At 53.1% G+C, this 22057-nt stretch overlaps 1 protein-coding gene across 1 annotated transcript in view; it reads left to right on the forward strand.

Annotated features, from left to right (window-relative positions):
• SND1 (staphylococcal nuclease and tudor domain containing 1) overlaps window positions 1-21772 on the forward strand; it is a 425525-nt gene extending 403753 nt beyond the window's left edge. The window contains exons 17-24 of the mRNA XM_012789123.3: window positions 5640-5828; window positions 11824-11965; window positions 15136-15259; window positions 16105-16174; window positions 17303-17416; window positions 18978-19181; window positions 21016-21060; window positions 21169-21772. Coding sequence (XP_012644577.1) covers window positions 5640-5828; window positions 11824-11965; window positions 15136-15259; window positions 16105-16174; window positions 17303-17416; window positions 18978-19181; window positions 21016-21060; window positions 21169-21234 — 954 coding nt within the window. The 3' untranslated portion in view covers window positions 21235-21772. The remainder of the gene's footprint in view (window positions 1-5639; window positions 5829-11823; window positions 11966-15135; window positions 15260-16104; window positions 16175-17302; window positions 17417-18977; window positions 19182-21015; window positions 21061-21168) is intronic.
• Window positions 21773-22057: the final 285 nt, after the last annotated feature.

Here is a 22057-nt window from a genome sequence, read left to right on the forward strand (position 1 = left end):
AAAGACATTTGGAAATGAAATAACTGCCCCTACCAGGAAGTAAATAATTTGTGATGACTATGATGAAGCGTTTATGTGCCCAGCACTCTCCTAAATGCTTGACATATTTATATTAGCTCATTTAATCATAACAAATTCTTGAGGTAGGCACTGTTGCAATCCCAATTTTACAGCAAAGTAAACAGAGGCATAGAGAAGTTAAGTGACTCCCCAGAGTTTGTACAGGTACAGGCTGTCTAGTGCCAGAGTCCATACTCTTAACTCTGTGCTGTACACTGGCCCCTAAGCCACAGTGAGAGTGGGCCCATAGGCATTCAGAGGGCGGCTCACAGCAGGTGGGGGTGAAGGACGCCTCACAGAGAAAGAGGCATTTAAGCTGGGAAGAGCGCAGGCCAGGTATTCAGCAATCACAGAATCCCTGCCACTCTGCCAGCATCAGGAGCAGATGACAAGAGATGCTGGCAGACCAGCTGACCAGGGCTGCAAGTGAGGCAGCACCACAATGGCCTTCAGCACCTGAGGGTCACAGCTGACCTTCAGGCATTTAGGCTGCGATTCTGTCCTAACCAGTTACCACCAAGCCGCCCCTGCCCCTTCTCATAGTCTCTTAGGAAGCACTCCCCTCCCCCAGAGCCACATGTCTTCCTGGGTCTCAGCTTCAGCATGTACACTGAACAGAGGAGAATAAAGAATACTGCTTGTATACATGCATACACATACTCTGGTACCTTCAAGGTCATGTCCACCCACATGTGTACACACCATGCCTACTCTCATATGAAGCCCACTCCCAGCCTTCTGGCAGCCCATGGTCACCCAAGCTCCCTCATGTCACCTGCCATTGCAGGAGACTGCCCATGGAAGCTGTTGAGTCCAGATCTCTTCCTGAAACACTGTAAGATGTGAGAGAGACAAGTAGCTATATTGTATAGCAATCTGTAACTTATATAGCACTCCATTAATAGTATCTCATTTAATGCTTATAATATCTAGTTGGGCAAGATGAAGGTTTCTTGCATATTTGACAGGAATGAGGCTCCCTCCCCCAACTCCTATCTTCAATTTGAGGTAACTTGTGGGAAAGGGCTCTCTCTGTACATCCATATGGTATGTAGTTGATGCTCATTATCTGTGGATTATGTACATGCATATTCACCTACTTGCCAAGATTATTTGTAACACCAAAATCAATACTTGTGGTAATTTTGTCATTTATGGACACATACAGAGTGACAAAAAAATTTGTGTCACCTGGTGAGCACATTTCCATCTTAGGTTGAACAAGACAATAATCCACCTTCTAGTTTCAGCTCTCATAAACAAGTATCCTTCTCATGGTCTATTTAGTGCCATATTCTTTACTTTTCTTTTGCTTTTGGGGGGTGGGTGATTTTACGGTTTTAATGTCCCTGAAGCATTGGGCTGAAGTGCTGTCTAATGTTCCTGAGCTTGTACAAGAAGGCTGGTATGCGCATTATGGAGAAAGTGCGTGTGTTAGATAAGTTTCATTCAGGCATGAGTTAACGTGCTGTTAGCCATGAATTTAATGTTACTGAATCAAGGACATACATTAAATAAGGTATGTTTATACAGAGACACATTGGAATAAGGTTATATATTGATTAGATGAAAATATTATGACCAGAGGCTCAGAGGAACTCAAACCCTGTACTTCCCTTAGGAACAGTGGTTCAGTATTTGCTAATTCAGTATTTGTGATCACTTTATAGACCATAACTACCACAAATAACAAAAATAGACTGTATCTCTATATATTTGTGTGTGTATATCTTTTTATTGATACATATTAAGCATACGTATTTTCAAGGTACATGTGATAATTTGATATATTTATATAATCAAGTCAGGGTAATAGGGATATCCATCACCTTAAATATTTATATTTTATTATACTAGGAACATTCGAATTATTGTCTTCTGCCTATTTTGAAACATACAGTCAATTAATGTTAACTGTAATCACCCTAGTGATGTGTGGAACATCAGGTCTTATTTCTTCTAAATATATATTTGTGCCCATTAATCAACCTCTCTTCATCTCCCTTGCCCCTACCCTCCCTAGCCTCTGGTAACCACCATTCTACTCTCTGTCTTCATGAGATCCACTTTTTTAACTCTCACATATGAGTAAGAACATGTGATATTTGTCTTTCTGTGTTTGGCTTATTTCACTTAACATAGTGACCCCCCAGGTCCTACACAAACACATGGAAATGAAACAGTGTGCTCCTGAATGACCAATGGGTCAATGAAGGGATTAAGAAGGAAATTTAAAAATTTCATGAAACAAATGAAAATAGAAATACAACATACCAAAATATATGGGACATAGCAAAAGCAGTATATCTTTTCATTGAGAGAAAAAGCCAGAAAAATTTGAGTCTTAGAGTTGAACAGAAATAACACTTGTACAGACCTGGAACCACATAACATTATAGGTAAGCTGCAGGTTCCTGGCAGTGTAAAAGAGAACATGATGAAGGATGAACATACATACCAACCTGGGAGCTCCCTGCAACCCTCTGCTTGCAACTCCCACAATTCTCCCCAGGCTGGAAAAGAATCACAGTGAATTCCATGCAGCCATCCAGGCTGAGGTGTGTCCAGAAGGGTAGGCACAGCACAGGGTTTGTCTAAAAAGGAGCCCAACCCACCTTCCCCTGATTGCCTTTATTTGATTGAGAAATTACTGTGGTTATGGCAACTGTAATAAAAGGGGAACAGAGCCCCACAGGCAATAGCTTTATCTTTCTCTACAGATTTGGTGGCGGCACAGTGCCCAAGGCCAAAGATGTCTTTCCTCTGTGGCTGGCTGGGCCTAGGGACTTGTCAAACCCAAGTTAGCGTATTGATTACAGGAGAGGCTAGTTAAGTGTGAAGTCAGTGATCACCTGCCCAAGAGAACCTGGCTGCTCCCTGGCAGTGCTGGCCCCAGGTGTGGCTGCTAGTTGCTGGGTTCTCGCTAATGTAAGCCTTAGAGAGAGGAGGGGCAAGCATCTGCTTCTGGCTTCCCAGGGCAAAGTGTGAATTTCGGGTTTGCTTAGAGTGAGGTCTAAGCATGGGCACCTTATAGGATGACAATGACAGTGCCTGCCTGGTTGCCTCTGCAGCCTGTCTCTGAGATTCTTGCATCTATCCCAGCAACCCAGTGCCAAGAGCCACACTGGCCTACCACAAGCTGTCTGGGGGGCTGCCAGGCCTGGCAAGAGGCCTTGTATCTAAGCAGGGAAGCCACCTTCGGTTTTAGGGCAAGGACTCTTGGCTCCTACATCTGTGGAAGGCAAGAGGTTAGGGAGTGGGGAAACCGGCATGAGTCTGGGCTTGGTGTTAGCTGAGAAGAGCACTAGCCTTATTTGCTTTTGATCAGGCATGTGTCTCCCCCAGCACAAGGCAGACAGCCTCTGTGTTCTTCCTTCTGCTTCCCCAGAACTCCTCTGGAACCTGCTGCTTCTTGACTTTAGTGTGTTTGATAAAGCTTGGCAAATTAAATAAGAGGTGGTTTTTCTGTGTGTCATTTTGCCCATCACAGTTCTTGTCCACCCTGGTGGGGGTGACCAATCTTCCAGTGGCCGAGCTTCCCCTGTGCTCTAGCACCCTGGCTGTTTGCAGGGTAGATCAGAGGTGTTGAAATCTGAGCAACCTCAGATTTTTTCACCTGCCCTTCTCTCCCACAAATGCAAGTCCTTCAGTTAAGTCAATTACCTGAACTAGAGGAAGAAGAAGCCTGTTTTAACATCTACAGGCACTAGATCAGGGGTCCTAAACTTTTTAAACAGGGGGCTAGTTCACTGTTCCTCAGACCATTGGAAAGTACGCACTGTGGGCCCGGGACGAGTCGGCTGCTAAACGGACAGGCAGCGGCGGCAAAAACATCCAGCGGCCCGGATAAATGTCCTCAGCTTGCGGCATGTGGCCCATGGGCCATAGTTTGAGGACGCCTGCACTAGATGCAGGCGTCCCGCTTCTGCCCCTCAGCAGTGGGGTGCGGACACTAGGTTGGCCCAGCTTAGCAGAGAACTTGGGAGCATACTGAGTCGCAGTACTTTTGCCAGGCTGTGCTCAGGAGCTGAAAGGTCCCACAGTCCTGGGTAGTGGCAGTGGGAAATGAGGAAGGGGGGCACCTGAAACAGAAGGCTGTGGTTATGGGGAAGGGGGTTAGGGGACAGTCTCTTCTGCCAGGAGGCAGTGTAGAGAAGGCAGTGGGAAAGCTGGATTCTGCCCTCATCTCTGCCTGTTATTAGCTGCCCTTCCCTTCTCCATGCCACCTCCAAGATCAGCACCCTAATAGACTCTACATATCCCCTTTCTGTCCTGCACTGCAACCTCAGGCGCTGTTGAACTTGCATTGCTCTGGAAGGATTAACTGTGGGCCTTAAGTAGGAAGATGCTGTTTAAGAATGGGAGGAAGTAAGAGTCCCGCCTCCCTGGCCCGGCCCCTTCTTTTCCTCCCTGCTACCTTCTCTCTGCATACCCAGGCCACCTCTGTGTACCAAGACACTCAACATCTCCCTGCTTCCCACCCTCATTCCTTGTAACCTTGTGCCACTAGCTCCAGCCCAGACTTCAAGAATTCCCAGGTATTTAGATATTCATTTTATTGCTTAATAGAGCTTGAAGCTGTTTAAATTAATACAAGTTTTTACATTTGGCAGCAAAGACATTTATAGGCCCCTTTAGCAGGAGAAGAAAGAGGTCAGGAAAGTATCAAAGAAGGAATTTATACTGGGCCATTGCCTTCGTGGCGTGGGAGCAGATGAGTCACCACCAGGGCCATGACCCTGAGGCTGCCTTCTTGGAGACTCAGTCATTGCTGAGGTCCAGGGTCCTGCAGATGAGGCCCTCAGTGGAGGAGGCCCAGGAGCCTTTGAGCCCTGTAGGGATTCTTGAGGATTCTGAGGTTCAGCCACAGCCTGTGGCACCAAGGATGGGCTTGTGGCAGTGACCACACCCTTCCGGGGTGGCCCTAACTGCCCCCTGTTAATGCAGTTCCTGCCACGTCTTTCTGCCTCACCTGTCCTCTCCTGGCTTTCATACAGCCACTGTAATTACCTTCATTAAACATGAATTCACTCAGCTCTTCTGTGAAGAGCAGTCTCCCTGTCCCCGGGGATTGCCTTGCCCTGCAGGCCTGCCTATGTTGGAGAGCTGGGAGTGGGCGCTGGAGAGCAGGTGCCCACAGCTCTGCCTTCTTCTCTTCTTTCTCCTGATCTCCAGCTGCGCACACACACACATCCATAGGGTAAGGACAGTCATGTTTGCCCCAGTAGCTCTCTGCCACAAGGAAGGGAAAGAGATCCGAGAACAAAGGGGAGTTTGGAGGTTGCTTCATCAGTGACATGTCTGTCAAGGGCGATTCTGGGTGTGAGTAGCTGTATACTTAGAAACATTTTTCAGAGCTGAAGTGAAGGTACTAAGACAGGATCCCTGTGCAGGGGCCCCAACAGGCTCCTTCTCTTCTTCTTTCCTCATCCCAGCTGTTACTGCCCCACGGAATGAGTATGGCTGCAGCTGCCCAAGGCCTGTGAGCCCAAGGCCCTGGTGCTGCTCTCCTCCCCGTGGACTTGACCCCCACACACCCAGACTGGCTCCTGCAGACTGACGCGTGTCTCTCTGTCCAGGTGGAAGTGGAGGTGGAGAGCATGGACAAGGCCGGCAACTTCATCGGCTGGCTGCACATCGACGGAGCCAACCTGTCTGTCCTGCTGGTGGAGCACGCGCTCTCCAAGGTCCACTTCACCGCTGAGCGCAGCTCCTACTACAAGTCCCTGCTGTCTGCCGAGGAGGCCGCCAAGCAGAAGAAAGAGAAGGTAGAGTGTGGCAGCCCATGCATGTTCCCCTCGCCATCCCCTACCCCCCACACTAACTAGCTGCTCCAGAGAACAGTGGACGTGGTTCTGTCATCCCCTCACTGAGCAGCCCTGAAAGTGCTGGTCTCAGACCCCACACCAGAGAGCCACGCACAACCAAGGGAGAGGCTACCAGCGCATGTGTCCTCAGCCGTAGCCTGTTGCAGACCTGGGGTGGGCTTGGGCTGCCAGCCTGCAAGATCACCAGGGATCCACAGGCCTGCTTGGCTAGATCTGGGGCAGAAATCTGTCTAGAAGGTGACCTTGGAGCCATGGAAGAAATGCCTGGGATGTCCCTCCCTCCCTAGCACTGACCCCTCTCCATCAGCACCCTCCTAGGAATTTCCTTCACGTGTCCCGTTGGGAGACAGCCCCAGGAGATGCACCGCGCTGTTAGGGCAGCAGGTGTACAGCCCTTCCGTCTCTGCAGACACTGCATTGAATAGACAAGGGGGGTGGTTTTGGAAAAGCAGCTTTTGGAAACCAATTGACAATTAAGGAACCCAGTGGTTTGGTGGTGGGAGCTGGGCCCAGCACCCCTTGCACTCAACCTGTCACTGTTGACTTACAGCCCAGCCCTGATAATGGGGATAAATCAGCCGGCCACCAATTTGTCAGAGCTTCTCTGGGCTTGAGCAGGATTTCTTGGGACAGCCATGCTGAGCCATAAATTTGCTCCAGGAATAAATGTTTCCTTCCCCATGGGGCATCCATCTGGCTCAAAACTCACTTCCCAAAGCCAAGGCCCAGACACCTGCCAAAAAGAGTGGGGGGCTTTGGGGCCCCCAAAGCACCATATTCTTCCCCAGCCCAGAGCTGCTACCTCCTCACTCAGGGCCTCTCTTCTTCCCCCAGGGACTGTCCTCCTGGGCAGTCCCTCTCTGTATCTGTTCTTTCTGTCCCCTGGATATTAGGGCAGACAACCAGCCCTTTGGTGGTGGCAGGAGAATGGAGATGGAAGGACTCCAAGGAGAGGTGGACCAAAAGGCTAGGAGAGGTGAGAGGTGATTGTCCATGGCCCTGGAGGAGGGAGCCCGCATGAGGCCTCAGAGGAGGTTTCCACCTCCTGCTGACATTAAACTCTGTCTTCTCAGAACAATGAGGGAAGCAGGCTGCCTTGGCTCCTACAGGAAAGGAGTCACACGGCTTCCTCCTGGATTTCCTGCTTGTGACAGCTGAACTTATGATTGCCACCCCTGTGTCCTCTGCCTGCAGCAGGGAGATAGAGCAGAGGCGGTGCTGGGGCCTCCTGTTAATAGGGCTGAACCTTCACAGAAGAGTTAGCAGCTGGGGGCAGAGTTGCAAGCACCTGAGTGTAAGGCCTAGATTCTGAAAGCACCTTTGCTCCAGGCCTTGCTTCCTGGCTCTGCAGCAAGTAAGCCTCGCAGCTGCCTCTTGGATCCAAGGGACCCAGCATAGGACAGGGAGGGGAATCTGGCCCGAGACAGAGGGGTGGGTTCCTTGCCAGGTGCTCCGCTGAACCGGGCATCATTATTTACTACACTAGGTTTGTCTGGAAGAGCCCAAGTCACCATTTTGCTGGTGCCACTTGATGACGCTGAGGAGTAATTACCAGTGATTAATTACTTACACGGGCTGCATGTTTTTATTCCAGTTCAATTAAAATGCAGTGCACAACTCTCAGTGCTGGGCCTGCTGCCTCCTGGGTCCCTCTCCTGCAAATCCCTGTTCTCCTCAAGGATCCTAAGGAGCCTAAGCAGGCTTTCCTCCTCCTAGCAGGGCTGCTTCCGGGGGGGTGGACTTCCTAGCAGCCCTCAGACTTGGCTGGACCCAGATGAGAGCATTTGGTGGCCAGCTGGGGGACAGTAACCTGAGTATCTGAGATATGCCCAACCTTGCCTCACTTGTGACCGCAGTGAAGGCTGCCTTACCTGTCAAAAGACAGGGGTTGAGAGATCACATTAGCATCAGGATGCACGAATATTTCTACCTGCTAGCCAACCAAGAGAAGGTAGCATTGAGAGGGTGTGTGAAACCAGGAGCGTGCAGAAGTCCTGAGGGAATGTGATTATGTGTGCGTGCATTTGTGAGTGAGTCTGTCTAGGGAACCTGACGGTGCTGGTTTCCCAGCTACAGTGGCTTAGCTGCCTCCCTGCTAGATTTAATTCCTCCCTGTACCCTGTGGATTCCTCCTCAGTGAAGACTGGTAGGAGCCCTTCCCTTCCTCTGCAGGAGGGTACCCTCCCCCCCCACCCCACCCCCGCCTCCACCTGGGGGGGGGGGCCTGGGCAGACCCAAGAACCAAGGAGGGAGCTACAGATGGCAAGCGCCTGTCCTCCTTCCCCCTCCCTCCTATCCCCAAACTCGAGCACAGCAGAGCCCTGGACAGGGCTGGATTGGCCATTGATTGGCTTGTGTTGAGCCTGGCTTCCCTGCTGCAGGCTTGAAGGCCTCCGCCATCCTGGCCCTGTGCCAGCCCCACCCCCAGAGCCTTGTGAGCAGCGATATTAAATAGGATTTAGAAAGGAAAGACTCTAGCCAGCGGATCCTCAATCCACATTTTGTATCTCCTGCCAAAAGGCGGACCTGGGGCTCCCCAAGGAGGAAGTACAGGGAGAAGGGAGGGCCAGGGCTGGGAAGAGGACAGGAGGAGACAAAGCCTCCACTCCCAACCTGGCCTTGCCTGTGGCTGGTGTGGTAGGCTCCTTCCCTTTGGGCAGCTGTAGCAACGGGGACATAAGAAGCCCCAGAGTATAGAGGCGACCCAAGCAAGGCAGGAACTTGTGTGGCAGAGCAGCCTACAGCCCATTCTCAATCTTGGTCTGTAGCCAGAGCCATGGAGGGTGCCAGCAGCACCCTGCCTCAGGGAGGTGCTCTATCCTGGCCCAGCCTTGAAGCAGAAAAGACACTGTTCCCAACCTGACCACAACTCTACCATCAGTCAGAGAGCTGGGACAGCCCTCCCTAGTGACACAGCTTGGAGTGGACCAAGAGCAGTAACAGACCCATTCCATGGGTGGGTCTCCCAGCATCCCGGGCCCTGCTACTTAGGCCAGATTCAGGCTTCGCTCTGCCAAAGGCTCATAAAACTCTCAGGTCCAGTACCCCTGTCCTCTGCCCAGCTTCTCCATAGGCCAAGAGTCTGGGGGTGGAGCCAGAAGGCTCTGTGTCTGTGTGCACAATCACTGCATCTTTTCAAAAGGTATCTTTCATAGTGCTTCCCCCAAACAAGCTTCCTGTAAGGGATCTGGGCTGTAGGAGGGTTGGAATGGCTATGGAAAAGTGGCACGTGTCTGGTAGGTATCTTGTCAACATGTGTGTCTCCTCCTTGTACCAGCTCTGCCAAAGAGCAATGTAAGTCAACATGGGCAAAATGCTCCCTTGTTTTAAGGGTGGTACATGGGTAGCCAAGCCTAGCTGACTGATTCCTTACCACCAGGAAGTCACCTGGCCAGGCTGCATTACCAGTTTGCCATTAAAGCAGGCCAAGCCCCAGGGAGCAGCTGGTCACCTCCATCCCAAAGGGGAAGAGGAACCTTCATGGCTCCACTGTCCAAAGGGCCAAGTTCAGACATCTCTTAGAAACAGAGTTCCTTCATCTGAGGATTGAGCTGTCTCCTACCCTTTGGATGCTTCTTGGCAGCCTCAGGAGCCAGCCACCTTGTGTGGAGTGCCTGTCGTCTCAGTTCTCAAGGCAGCGTGCACTTCCCCTACTCCCCCCACATGAGCTCTGGGACCTTGTCATAGGGCCAGCCCCATTGTTAGGGGCAAAGGGTCATCCCTGAGGCTTTTGTTTGCATCCTCTGTGACTGCATGCTTGCTGTCCACCTGAGCCTGCCAGAGAAAGAAGTTCCACCCCCTCTCCCCCAGGAGGAAACCTGATGCTGTCGCCTAAGGCGCTTTCACTTGAGGAGTCATTAGCAGTTTCTGCTCTCAGCCTGTCAAACTGTTCCCATTTCATCAACACAGCTGAGGAGCCGCCTTCCCCCACAGCCAGGGGAAACAGGGTGGGCCCACTCTGGAACCAGTGCAAGGGGTCCTGTCCCTTGAACCAGCTGAGTGCTGGGAAAGGAGGGAGCTAGAAGGAACAGCCAGAGGGGCAGAGGGAAGGGCTGACCACATGGTCTGGAGAGGGCAGGGTGTGCAGAGAGAGGCAGGGTTGCAGGATTGCAAAGGTGGGTGCTATGGAGAGAAGGGGTAGCACAGGAAGGGCTCAGCTCCAGCTCCTGTAAGGTAGGGCTGACAGTCTTGTCTCCCATAAGACCCTTGGATTATAATTTGGTAGGCTCAGGGTGGGCCCCGGGAACCTGCGTTTTTAATAAGTTCCCCAGTTGTTTCTGATGATGCCTGCCAGAATTTGAGAGCCACTGGATGAGAAGAACTTCAGTGAGCATGCCTCCCCGCTCAGGGGCTCCCAGAGGCAGTGCATCCCATGGATCCTCGGAGCTACAGGGGCTGGGGGCCCAGATGTCAATTGGAATGACTGACTGACTAGACACTTACCTGGAGAACTTCCATCCAGGCCCAGGGGCAAAGCCTCACCCTCATCAGGACATAGGCCTTGGAAGTGGAACATTTGTGGCTCTCTTCTAAGGCCCTTTCAGGGAAGTCTACAAGCTATAGACCCACTTTCCTATACAGACAGCTGCCCCCCCCTCCCCCCCCCCCCCCCCCCCCCCCCCCCCCCCCGTGCTTCCTCAGCCCCCAGGAATCTAAATCTACATATTCCCTGAAAGGCATCATCTTAGTGATCAGGTAGTCAAAGTAACGACCTAATTTTCAAGGGCCATAGGGACACAAGGCCTCCACAGCTTTTCCTGCTGCTCACTGCCGCCTTTTTCTCCAGGATGCCCAGTCAATGAAATGCCCCTGGAAGAACTCTAGAGCCAGGCTGCAAGGGTTTGGATCCTGGTTTCACTACTTCTAGCTGCAAGCCTGTGTACCTCAGTTTGCCCATTTGTAAAACAAGGGTAATGTCAATATGTGTTCAGAGGGCTATGGTGTGGATTAAATGAATTAATACTTGGAGAATGTTTAGAATGGCTCCTGGCCACCTAGTAAGCACGGAATTTTGGGGAGAATACTTTTATCACCCCTGTTCCTGTGTGCATGTGTCTAGGGGACCGCATGTGTGGTCTGGTTCCACACTCCCACATCCCCGACCCCCTTCCTGCTGCTCAACTGGAAAGCCACCTCCCTCCCCTGCTCTGACAGGCGTCACTACTTAGATAATCTCCTGGCCTCGGGATTGGACTTGACTCACTGTCACCTCGAATCATCTTCTGAGCCACTGCAGCCCTGACAGCGCGGGGCTTAGGAAGGAGGGGAGAGAGGGAAGGGTGGGGAGGGGATGGCCTAGCTTCTGAGCTGAGGTCACAGCAACCTGCTGGAGGTGAGGAGGATAGAGAGAAGAAAAGTTACTGCAGACAGGCATTCTTGCACAGTGGTGAGCCCACCCCAGCCAGAGCTGTCACTTGGACTGCCTGAGGAGTGCCAGTGGCGCTATGTCACTGAGAGGGCCTGAAGCGTTCAAAGTAAGCTCTACAGAGTGCCATGAGGAAGGGAGATGGGGACCGAAGCACCAGGGGTGGTGAAGTGGGGAGCCCCAAGCCAAGGCAATTGATTAGAACAGGGTCTCACACTCTGGTATGCATGAGGACCAACTTGGAGTCTGCTTTTGCTTGTTTCACTCTCTCTGGGACCCTTGGATTATAATTTGGTAGGCTCAGGGTGGGCCCCGGGAACCTGCGTTTTTAATAAGTTCCCCAGTTGTTTCTGATGATGCCTGCCAGAATTTGAGAGCCACTGGATGAGAAGAACTTCAGTGAGCATGCCTCCCCGCTCAGGGGCTCAGCCCAGTGTGATTCAAGTGCCCTGCAGTGACCCCCACACAACACTCACCTGGGGTGACCCCATTTGCCCAAAGCCTCTTTCCCAGTGTCCTTTTCAACTTCACTTCCTAGTCCCCCCTCACCTTTGCTGACTGGACATGCAGGTCTGGGCCCACTATGAGGAGCAGCCGGTGGAGGAGGTGATGCCTGTACTGGAGGAGAAGGAGCGGTCAGCCAGCTACAAGCCAGTGTTTGTGACAGAGATCACTGACGACCTGCACTTCTACGTGCAGGATGTGGAGACCGGTGAGTGCCCAGGAGCTGCTGGCTTGGTCTAGCCCCCCTCACCTGGGACTGGGGGCTCTGCCAGTGGGAGGGAGGAGCACAGCCCTGGTGGTCCAAGAGTCTCCCCTGGGGAGCCCACACTGGTGCCACCCCACCCCAAGTCTGTCACATTGCTCCCTGGGCCGGAGGGTCATTTTATGAACCCACGTGTACAGTAGACTAAGGCGTGTAGGTGAGGCTGAGCAGGTCCTCTAAGGCCCAGTGAGGTAACAGATTTTGTCTGCGTGGTGCTCTGAGGCTCCTGGGTCATGGTTTGCCCCCATATATCCCCGGCTGGGCTGGCTGGGCCTGGCCTGAGGCTCTAGCCCCAGAGTCTGTCAGGAAGCACCAGCCAGGCAGGGCTTTCAGCCCCTCTCCCTCCCAGCTTCCTTGAGGAGGAGGGGCTGGGCTGTCTGCTGGGGTTTCTCCTTCTCTAGAGGCTAACATAGCCCTGAGTGGTAGCCAGTTTCCATGGAAACATGCAATGCTCTAGGGAAAGTCATCCCTGGGCCATCTTTCTAAAGGACCTTCTCCTCCCTCCTGTCCTTGAGTGCTGTGCACTGTGGCCAAGGTCTTCTAGGCAGAGGCTTCTAGAGACCAGGGAACAGAAGAGAGTGCTGGTGGCAGCTGACTCAACTTCCCTCCTCCACCTGCTGTGCCACTGGGGGAGGTCAGCCTGGCAACCTCCTCTCATTGCCACCCTGTGCAGGGAAACAATTTAGTTGGGAGCAGAGGAAAAAGCTCTTAAAGCCACCTCTGGGTCCAAGGAGCCTAATCCTGGCAGAGGGGGCTGAAGGTGTCACATCAGGACAGGACAGCCCCGAGGATGGCAGGATGCACATACGCCTGGCCTCCACAGCCCCGTCCAGGCCCACTCCAGATTGCCAACAGCCTTGTCTCAGCCACTTCCCTTCTAATGATATTTCCCAGGCAGCTGTTTCTGTGGCAGTGTTGTTTCACCAGGAAAAATTTGACCATTCCTGGCCTTGAGCTGGCTATGCTTAGGAAGGAAAAATGCAGGGGAGGAGGAGGAATAGGGCTGATGAGCCTTCAGAATTAGGTTCTCGTGATGTCCTGATGAAGGCTAGCCCAGCAGTTGCCTTGGAAATGAACCCAGGGTGGCAGCCTCCAGGTCTGGGTTGTGTGACAGAGAGGAATCTTGCAGTGGTGGTTGAGGTGGGAATGAGAGCTGTTCCTGAACAAAGGACCCAACTAGAAGGGCCCCCTGAGAAGGGTGCGATGACTCCCAGGCAGGCTCCACCTGGACACTGGGCCCTGCTGGAGAGGACCCGCCTTGCATAGGAACAGTGTCCTGAATCTCCAGGGGACAAAGCCTAAGGGTATAAGGCTTCATGGGACAGCCCTCTACCCCACCTGACTGTCTCTGGCAGTTCTAGGAAGGCAAGACCCTGAAGTGAGTGTGTCTGAGGCAGAAAATAAGGAAAGAAAGAAAACTAGAGAAAACCATGTGTTCTTAGAATATTGGAAGAGAAGGGAGTAAGGCACTTGGTGGCAGTGCCTGGGGAGTTGTGGGGTCTCGGGTGGCTCCGTCAAATCCATGAAAATGAACCTTGGAATTCACAGCCTCCCTCTTCAGAAACCTTTTATCTGCTCTTGAGGGACATCATTTCTTCCATGTCCCTTCTCTCAATTAAAGCCTGCCTTCTGGAAGAAGCTGACAAAAACACTGCCATTTGCTACAAATGACCAACCAGGTTCTGCGTAAGGACATCCCAGAGGGCTTTGTCTGTTTGCAGGAGACAAAGTCCTGCTTCTGTTGCCTTGGAGCAGAAAAATAAAAGTAGACCAAGTTACAGAGAAACTGTCTATATCGAGGCTTCTTCCTAGTCCCTGGACTTTGACTTCTGTGGGCCAGGAGCACTTGCTAAGGACAAGTATAGAGGGTTTGCCTTTGGGTAGGGGAAGGGCAGCTGCTGCCTTCTAGTCCCTGTTCTGAGACAAGTTGTGTGAATGCGGTACCACAGGCTGCTGGCCCATGCCGCAGCCTGAAGTAGACACACATTGTGGCATGCATATGCAGAGTTTATTTGCAGTACAGTTGAGTTATTAAGCACCCTGCATATATTGGAGATTCTGTTAGGCCTTGAGTAAACTGAAACAGGTGAGCTATGGTGTATGCCCTGAAGGAGCTCACAGTGTAATGGCAGCAAGCTTACAAGGCTGACTGTGGAAGTGTAGCAACAGAAACACATGTTGTACACCAGTTACAGCGTGGCCTTGGGCCCCAAAGATAAACCACACATTCATAGTCACCCTCGCCTCTGAGAGAGAGGGGGGCAAAAACAGTCTGAAGCTGAGCTACAGTCAGGCCCAGAAGGGACTGATGCCTAGCAGGGTGGGTTGGGGAGGGCCTCGAGGATTGGTGGCAAAAAACAAGCAGACAAGCAAGACAGCTGACCCGAGGTCAGAGTGAGTAGGGAAAGACAAGGCAGGAAAGGGGACTCCATCCCCAGCTAAAGAGAGGCACTGAGTGAGGGATGGGACGGTGAAGCCCCAGCCTCTCGGCACTGGAAGGTCTGCTCGGCATGTATCCTACAGGGTGACAAGAGTCAGAAAGGCCAAGTTAAGGCTGTAGGCCCTGCTCCCAGAATTCCTTCCCCATCTCTCGTGGATCCAAATTCTGAGGCCCTTTCCTTACCCAGGGCTGTGTGGGCCCCATCCTTCATCCCCACTCATGCACCTGGGAGGCCTTGCGCCTCCCAGGCCGGGAGCTGGTGCTTGTGGGAATGGGGTATGGGCTGGCCATTTCTCCCCATACACGAGGCTCCTCTTTGGCCTCAGCCTTGCTTCATGTCCCCTCACTTTCTCCACCTCCTTACTCAAAGCCCAGGCACATTCCCCAGGGCTCCCAGGGCCCAGCCAGTAGCCTGGATCGCTGAGATTAGAAGGCTCTGTGGGCCTTTAAAGCCTGATGTGTTAGCAAGTCACCCATCCAACTTCTGAAGACAGCAGTGTGAAGCCTCATGAGCCACCTGAGTGAGGACAAAAGGTTTCCCTGTGTGGGTTGGGGGCAGAGCCAGTGCTACAATGTCCCCCAGAATTTCACATCCTACTCACTCCCCAGGCCCTCCCAAAGATGAGGCTCCAAAGAGCACGGCTGCAGACCTCACTGCCCTCTTCCTCCCCAACAGGCACCCAGCTGGAGAAGTTGATGGAGAACATGCGCAATGACATCACCAGCCACCCTCCTGTAGAGGGCTCCTACGCCCCCCGCCGGGGAGAGTTCTGCATTGCCAAATTTGTAGATGGAGAATGGTAAGCCACCTGGGATGGCAGGAGTGATAGCAGGCTGTCCTAAGGCTAGCCCCAGACATTTGCCTTAGCAGTCTAGTTCCCCTGGATTGTTGCTGACGGCCCTCACCAGCTCTCCTGGCTGTCTTCTTCGTGGCCACAGCCATCTGGGGCCCTGCACTTTGACCTGTGAGCCCTCTGTAGTGCAGCCAGCCCCCAAAGGACAGAAGTGACATCCTTCCCTCTCTCCTGGGGAAGCCCAGGGTGGGAGCCCCGGCTGTCTGGCCAGGCCTCTCCAGCACACTCCCCCTCCCATGTGGGAAGAATGATGTCACAGGGGCTGAAGGGGAGGCTGGTCCACAATAAGCACAGACCAGCCACTTGACCCTCCACCCCAGCTGTCTAGAACATGAGAAGCAGCACTCACAGGCTGGAGGAAGGTCACTTACGTGTAATCTACCAAGGGTAGGGCCCATGGCCTTCCTAGGGTGACGAAGTGACTTGGATGTGTTCCCTGCTGCGGCCTCCCAGACAGATCTGCCGGCTAATTACAGCTGCTGTTTAGTGTGCTGGGTTTAAACAGCAGACATCAATCTAGTCATTAGTCTTGTTGCTTTATGCCCCAAGGACACATTAATCTGCTCCACATGCTCCCTGCTCCCTCCTCTGCTCCCAGCTATGCTCTGATTCCATTAGGTGGTGGCCACAGTGCCCGAGGCTGGGCCTAGATGGAGTCCAGGAACTGTCCTCTGACACCCTCGAAGCCCGGACAGGGAGGTGCTCTGCCCCCTGCCCTGCCATCACCTAGGCCCTGGGATCCCAGACCCCTCAGGGCTGTCCCTTGAGCTCTGCTCATGCTGCCATTGCAGGTATCGTGCCCGAGTAGAGAAAGTCGAGTCTCCTGCCAAAGTACACGTCTTCTACATCGACTATGGCAATGTGAGTGTTGGGACCAGGATGGGGGGTGGGAGGACCCTGGATCAAACTGTCTGATCTCTGGAAGGTTCCTCTGAGCTACCGACAGAACAATGAACATTTGGGCTGTGTACATGACAGGCCAGGCCCCCTGAGTGACCAGGCAAAACTGGTGTCTGTGGCCAGCAGCTACAAGCAGGTCCCACCTGATAGGTCCCACCTCCAGGCCCCAAGTGAGGGCCCAGCCACAGGCACCACTGCTCTTCTGCCTAACATCCCTGCAGCAGGGGGTGCAGGACATCTACAGCATGTGGAGGCCCTTTACGCCCCACAGCTCCTGGTGTTCATGCTGAACCAGGTGTTTGTTCCATCTGCTAATCCCCAGCACATCCTCAAACCCAGATTGGCAGGGAAGGGACAGCCACAGGGTAACAGTTACTAACTGGTACCCTTGGGGAAAAAGTCTCTCGGGCTGTGCCTGGGAGTCTGTTGACATTTTCTGGGAGATTCCATGTAGGTACAGCAGCGAGGAGCAGAGAAAGTTGTAGTTGAGGAACTTGACACTCCTGAGGTGTAGCTGTGGTCTGCTTTCCTCCCATGCCCTCCTCAAGGACCGGAGCTGAAGATCTGTTAGCAGAGAGCCCAGAACTAGGCCCTGCTCCCGACTGGGAGTACTCAAAGGAAAAGGTCCTGCCAGACTGGGTGACCCCACACACCTGGGCCAGCACTACAGGCAGGCCTGGGGACTGCAGGGGCCCTTGTCCTGGTGTGATCTCCCAGCCAGCAGCTCTGGGAAAGTAGTCAGGGAACCAACCCCACAGAGAAGGGCATTGGGAGAAAATGCAAATAGCAGTTAAAACCCAGTTATCATTGTGATTGTTTTCAAGGGAGCCGCCAGGTATGCCCGTACCAGTCCCAAAGTGAGAAAGTGTGAGTCACAGCTCCCCAGCTACTGCTGGCAGCAGCAGGGCAGGTTCTCCCCTGGCTTCACCAGCTGGGGAAGCCTATGTATGAGGTGAAGTGGAGCTGAGCCGTGGGGTGAGTGGGGGAGGCCCACAGTTAGCATTCCCCGGGGCCTGGCCACAGCACTGTCATGTGTGAGCGAGGGGGCGTTGAGTGTCTGATGCTGCTGACCTGGTGCTTCCTCTGCAGAGAGAGATCTTGCCATCCACCCGCTTGGGTACCCTGCCACCTGCCTTCAGCACTCGGGTGCTGCCAGCTCAAGCCACAGAGTATGCCTTCGCCTTCATCCAGGTGCCCCAAGACGTGAGTCTAGAGCCTTCCTCCTTGCAAAGGGGACTATGTGCTGACACTCAGCCACTGCTGCAGCCCTCACGGGCTGATGGGAGAAGATGGAAACAATCACGGATGGTGTGTTAGTAATAGGACTCAAGAGATGGGAAGTGAGAGAAGGTGCCACCGAGGAGGTAACATTAGAGCCTTATAGCTAGTTCATCAGAAACAGGTAGGCCTGGTGGCCAGGGTGTATTTGAGCAAAAACAGGTAGGCCTGGTGGCCAGGGTGTATTTGAGCAAAGACTAGGCCACTGCAGCTGAACTCCAGGGGGCTTGCGGACAGTGGCAGGAGGTGAGAAGGGAAGGAAGTTAGGGCCTGAGTGTCATGGGCTTGTCTGCCCTGGTGCGGAGTTCATTCACTGTGCTGTAGGCAGGAGGGATGTGGCACGATTTTCAGCAGAAGTGTGACATGGTCCAGTGGGTTTCTGAAAGTTGGTTCTGGTGGCGCTGTGGATAGGAGGAATGGGTGGGAGACAGTTACGACCGTTTGTGCTGGAGACTAGATGGTGCCGGATTTCTTACGTGTAGATGTGTTGCTGTTGGCCAAGGGGAACAAGGAGGAGTGAATTTGGGGCTGTAGGACCTCCAGGTGGCTTTATAGTTTTCAATCTGGAAGCAAGATGAGACCTAGAATTATGGAATTGAGTAGTTAAAAGATTACCCAGAGCAAGTCTGTGGACAGCGCCATGGGGAGGAAAGAGCCTTAAGAAGTGCTGGGGTCCCAGTACCTGAGGATGAGAACCCAGAGGCAGTGTGTGCAGCCAGAGAGGAAGCTGTGTTCAAGGTTGTAGATGCCCCCAGTTCCCAGAAGGAGACAGCCAGTCTGCAGTGTCCATCTCCCCAGAGAGCTCACACAGGTTGAGGCTTGTGGGGGTGCCCTTGACTTTAGCTTCGAGGAGGTGCCTGGTGCCAGGAGTGAGAGCTGCGCGAGCAGTGTGGTCAGCGTTGCCTCCGGATGAAGGGTGGGTGCAAATGAAAAAAAAGCTTGAGTGGGAATCAGCACCTTTGACTGTTCCCTACCTTTTCACAAAGTTGTCGAAGTGCAAGAGAGAAAGAACAAAAGACGTTGAGGGCAAGTATCACAGACCAGGTCAGGGGAAGTCTATGGGGATGGGGAGAGAGAGATCCCTGTAAAGACAGACATGGGGACATGACAGGCTCACTGTGCCAGAGCAAGGTCCCACGAGAGAGAGGTAGAAGGTGAGAGGGCCAGCCAGGCTGCCAAGGGTAGGGGAGCTTTGGGTGGGAAAAATCCACTTCTCAGAAACACTGGCATATGGGAGGGGTGTGACAGTAGAGAAGAAGAATGGGCTCACATGCACATAGGCTCCAGCTTTAGGAAAGCAAACTAGAGGAAGGGGACCCTTCCTGTGCAGGGTCTGTTTCCCCTCATTAGGGTCCAAAGGGGAGTGAGTTGGAGGCCCCTGCTGGCCAGGCTTTCTTGGAATTCTGTGGACAGGACCTGAGGCCCAAGTGACTATTCTTTAGCTGCCACTGACCCGTCTGCTATCCCGTGTGTGTCCCTGCTCCAGGATGATGCTCGCACGGACGCCGTGGACAGCGTGGTCCGGGACATCCAGAACACTCAGTGCCTGCTCAACGTGGAGCACCTGAGCGCCAGCTGCCCCCATGTCACCCTGCAGTTTGCTGATTCCAAGGGTGACGTGGGGCTGGGCTTGGTGAAGGAGGGTCTGGTCATGGTGGAGGTGCGCAAGGAGAAGCAGTTCCAGAAAGTGGTACGTGATAAGAGGCACCACCCGCTGTGGGGACGCCTCACAGATGAGGGGACTGGGGACTGCACCAGGAGCCAGGCAGGAAACAGGGAACCCACCATCCTGCTGCTCCTGCTGGGGAAAGATAATGGATTTGGGTTTGTTAGAGTTTTTAAAAAAAAGCTAATTATATCCCAAATTAATTGGCTACGGGTTTGGCTGAGAATGCAGCTGCAAACTAGAGCAGAAACTTTCCCTTCCCTTGTGCACCCAGGTGACAGGCTCAAAAACTTTGCCAGGGGTGGTGTGAAGAGGGTCAAAGCCTGTCTCTTTATGTCCCAGCCTCACTCCTGTCCTCCAAAATGCAACTCCCAAGTCCACAACTAACTACTAGCCCCAGTGCCAGCTGGAGCCAGAACTGTCCAGGAAGTGGCCCCAAATAACCCAAAAGGATTCTGCCATGCACATCTCCAGTCTGTTTGGAAAGACCCTCAGACTTGGGGTTGGGCACAAGTCCTGCCTTCACTATTTGCCAGATGGAGAAGTCAACCTCCTGTGACCTACCTCTCCCTGGTGCAATGAGAATACTCACTGCCTTGCCACTTCACGGGGCTGATCATGACAATCAGTGAGCCACGACCTGGGAACCCCATGCACTATGCAGCTATTGATAGTGAAGTTTGGGTTCTGGACACTAGGCAGCCCCTCACTCAGCACCGCTCATATCTGAGCCCTCCCCAGCCTCTCACCAAGCCACAGCTAAGGCCCCGTTGCAGACCAGCCCTGTTCCCCAGGGAGCCCTCCAGAGGGCCAGGCTAGGGGAAGCTCGTGGCCTCCATGGTGCCACCGCCTCATGGCAGGAACAGGTAGGAGGACAACAGGATGTACCCAGCTCCTCCCAATACTCCCTCAGCAATGAGGGGTGAGAAAGGCGGGGCCTGAAAAACCAGATTCTCTTCTCCTTTTTGTCTCTCTTCTGTGTGCCCACTGCCTTCCCTTTCCCCAGCCCAGTGTGCCTCTCCTGCCCACAGCACCTCAGGCCCCCATGGCACACTGCTGGTTTGGGGATCAGTGGCACTGGTTGTGCATGTTGATGAATCATTCAGAACAAGACACCAGTGTGAAACGCTCTTGTGTCTTGGGAGAAGCCTGACCCCTGGCTCCCCCATGGAAGACCCCCAGTTTCCTAAAATGGCTCCTATGAGGTTAGCTTAAGTTTCCCTTAGAGCTGGAGCTCTTAATATATCCCCATATGGAGCTGCCCATAATGTCTCTGGTATCTAGAAAATTTATTTTTTCCCAATCCCTAAGATAAATACTTAACATTCATTCATTTATCCATTCTCTCAGCAAACACCTACAGAGGGCCTGCCATATATCAGTGAGCAAAAGACAGCATCCCTGCCCTATAGAGCTTACCTTCAAGCATGAGGAAACAATAAAAATGAATATAATAAGTAAACTAAACAGAAAGTTAGAAAATGATAGCTGCAGTGGAAAAGGGAAAAAAAAAGAGTCAAGGAAATGAGGGCAGGTGGGAGGGGATGGTTTCATGTTACATGGGTTCACGGGAGTCCTCATCAGGAAGAGACACTTTGTCATACACTCAGGCCTCAGGGAACCAGGAGGACCTGAGGGGAGGAGTGTTCCAGGCAGATGGAACAGCAAAGAGTTGAGGGAACACCAAGGAGACAAACGTGACTGTGCACTGCGGGTTTCAGTGTGAGGGAATGGGGACTCTGTGGGAGGGGCCGAGCAGGAGTGGTGTGCACCTGCCCTGGGCATCCTACAGGGTCAGCTGGGCCCCAGTGCAGAGTCCCCATCCTGAGCACTCCCTTCCTCTCTCCCGCCCCTGCAGATCACGGAGTACCTGAATGCCCAGGAGTCAGCCAAGAGCGCCAGGGTGAGTCTTTGCCTCTCGAGCCCAGCGGGTGCTGAGTTGAGGGACTTGGTCCTGTGCATTCCAGCAGGCCCCACGTCCCTAAGAACTGTCTTCTGCTTTCTCTTGCAGCTGAACCTGTGGCGCTACGGAGACTTCCGAGCCGATGACGCCGATGAGTTTGGCTACAGCCGCTAAGGAAGGGATCGGGTCTGGTCCCCAGCACCGCTCACGCCAGTACCCCTTTCTCTGCCGGGAGGGTGTTTTCAACTCCGGACCCCAGAGAAGGGTGTAGATTGGGTCCAGCTTTGCTTCAGTGTGTGGAAATGTCTCATAGGGTGGCATTGGGGCTAGGGCAGGGGAGCCCCAAGGCTTTCTAGGGGCAGACCCTTGTCCTCTGGGGCGATGGGCACTGCCGTCCACAGTCTCTCCCAGCTGATTTTGTATTTTTATTTGGGGGTTTGTGGTTTTTAAAAATTGTACTCAAATCAGGAAGAAACATGAAAGACTTTGTCCCCAGTGGAGGGCGTAATCCTAACACCCGGGCCAGCTGCCAGCTGGTGACCTCCTCTACCCCAGACTGCCCTTCCTCCCCAGCTCTCTGTCCAGCTGTTGATTATGTGATTTCTCTGATATGTCCATTCCCAAATGCCAGCGTCTCCACCTCCACCCCCTGGCCAGTCCGTTCTGTATTTAAAGCTTTCAAGGCCCAATAAAATAGTACATGCTGTCTGTAGCCCTTATTGGTCATAGTGGAGCCCAGAGCCTGGGGTCCTGGCAGTCCTAGGCAGGAGGAGACCCAGACACTTGAATGACTCCCAAGGTAGTCATCCAAATGTCTGGCCACCTCCTAAAACCTAACCTGCTGGGGAAATCAAGCCCATTCTTCAGAGTCCCAAGTGAGCGATTCCTGGGGCCTGGTGGGCACCGCTTGGCACTGTGGCTGTCATACAGAGGCTGCATGTTTTTTTTGACTCATCACAAGTGGCTGTCCTCAAGGACCTTAGAGATTTAGAGCAGC

Source organism: Microcebus murinus, chromosome 9 (assembly GCF_040939455.1).
Source record: "Microcebus murinus isolate Inina chromosome 9, M.murinus_Inina_mat1.0, whole genome shotgun sequence".
Lineage (NCBI taxonomy): Eukaryota > Metazoa > Chordata > Mammalia > Primates > Cheirogaleidae > Microcebus > Microcebus murinus.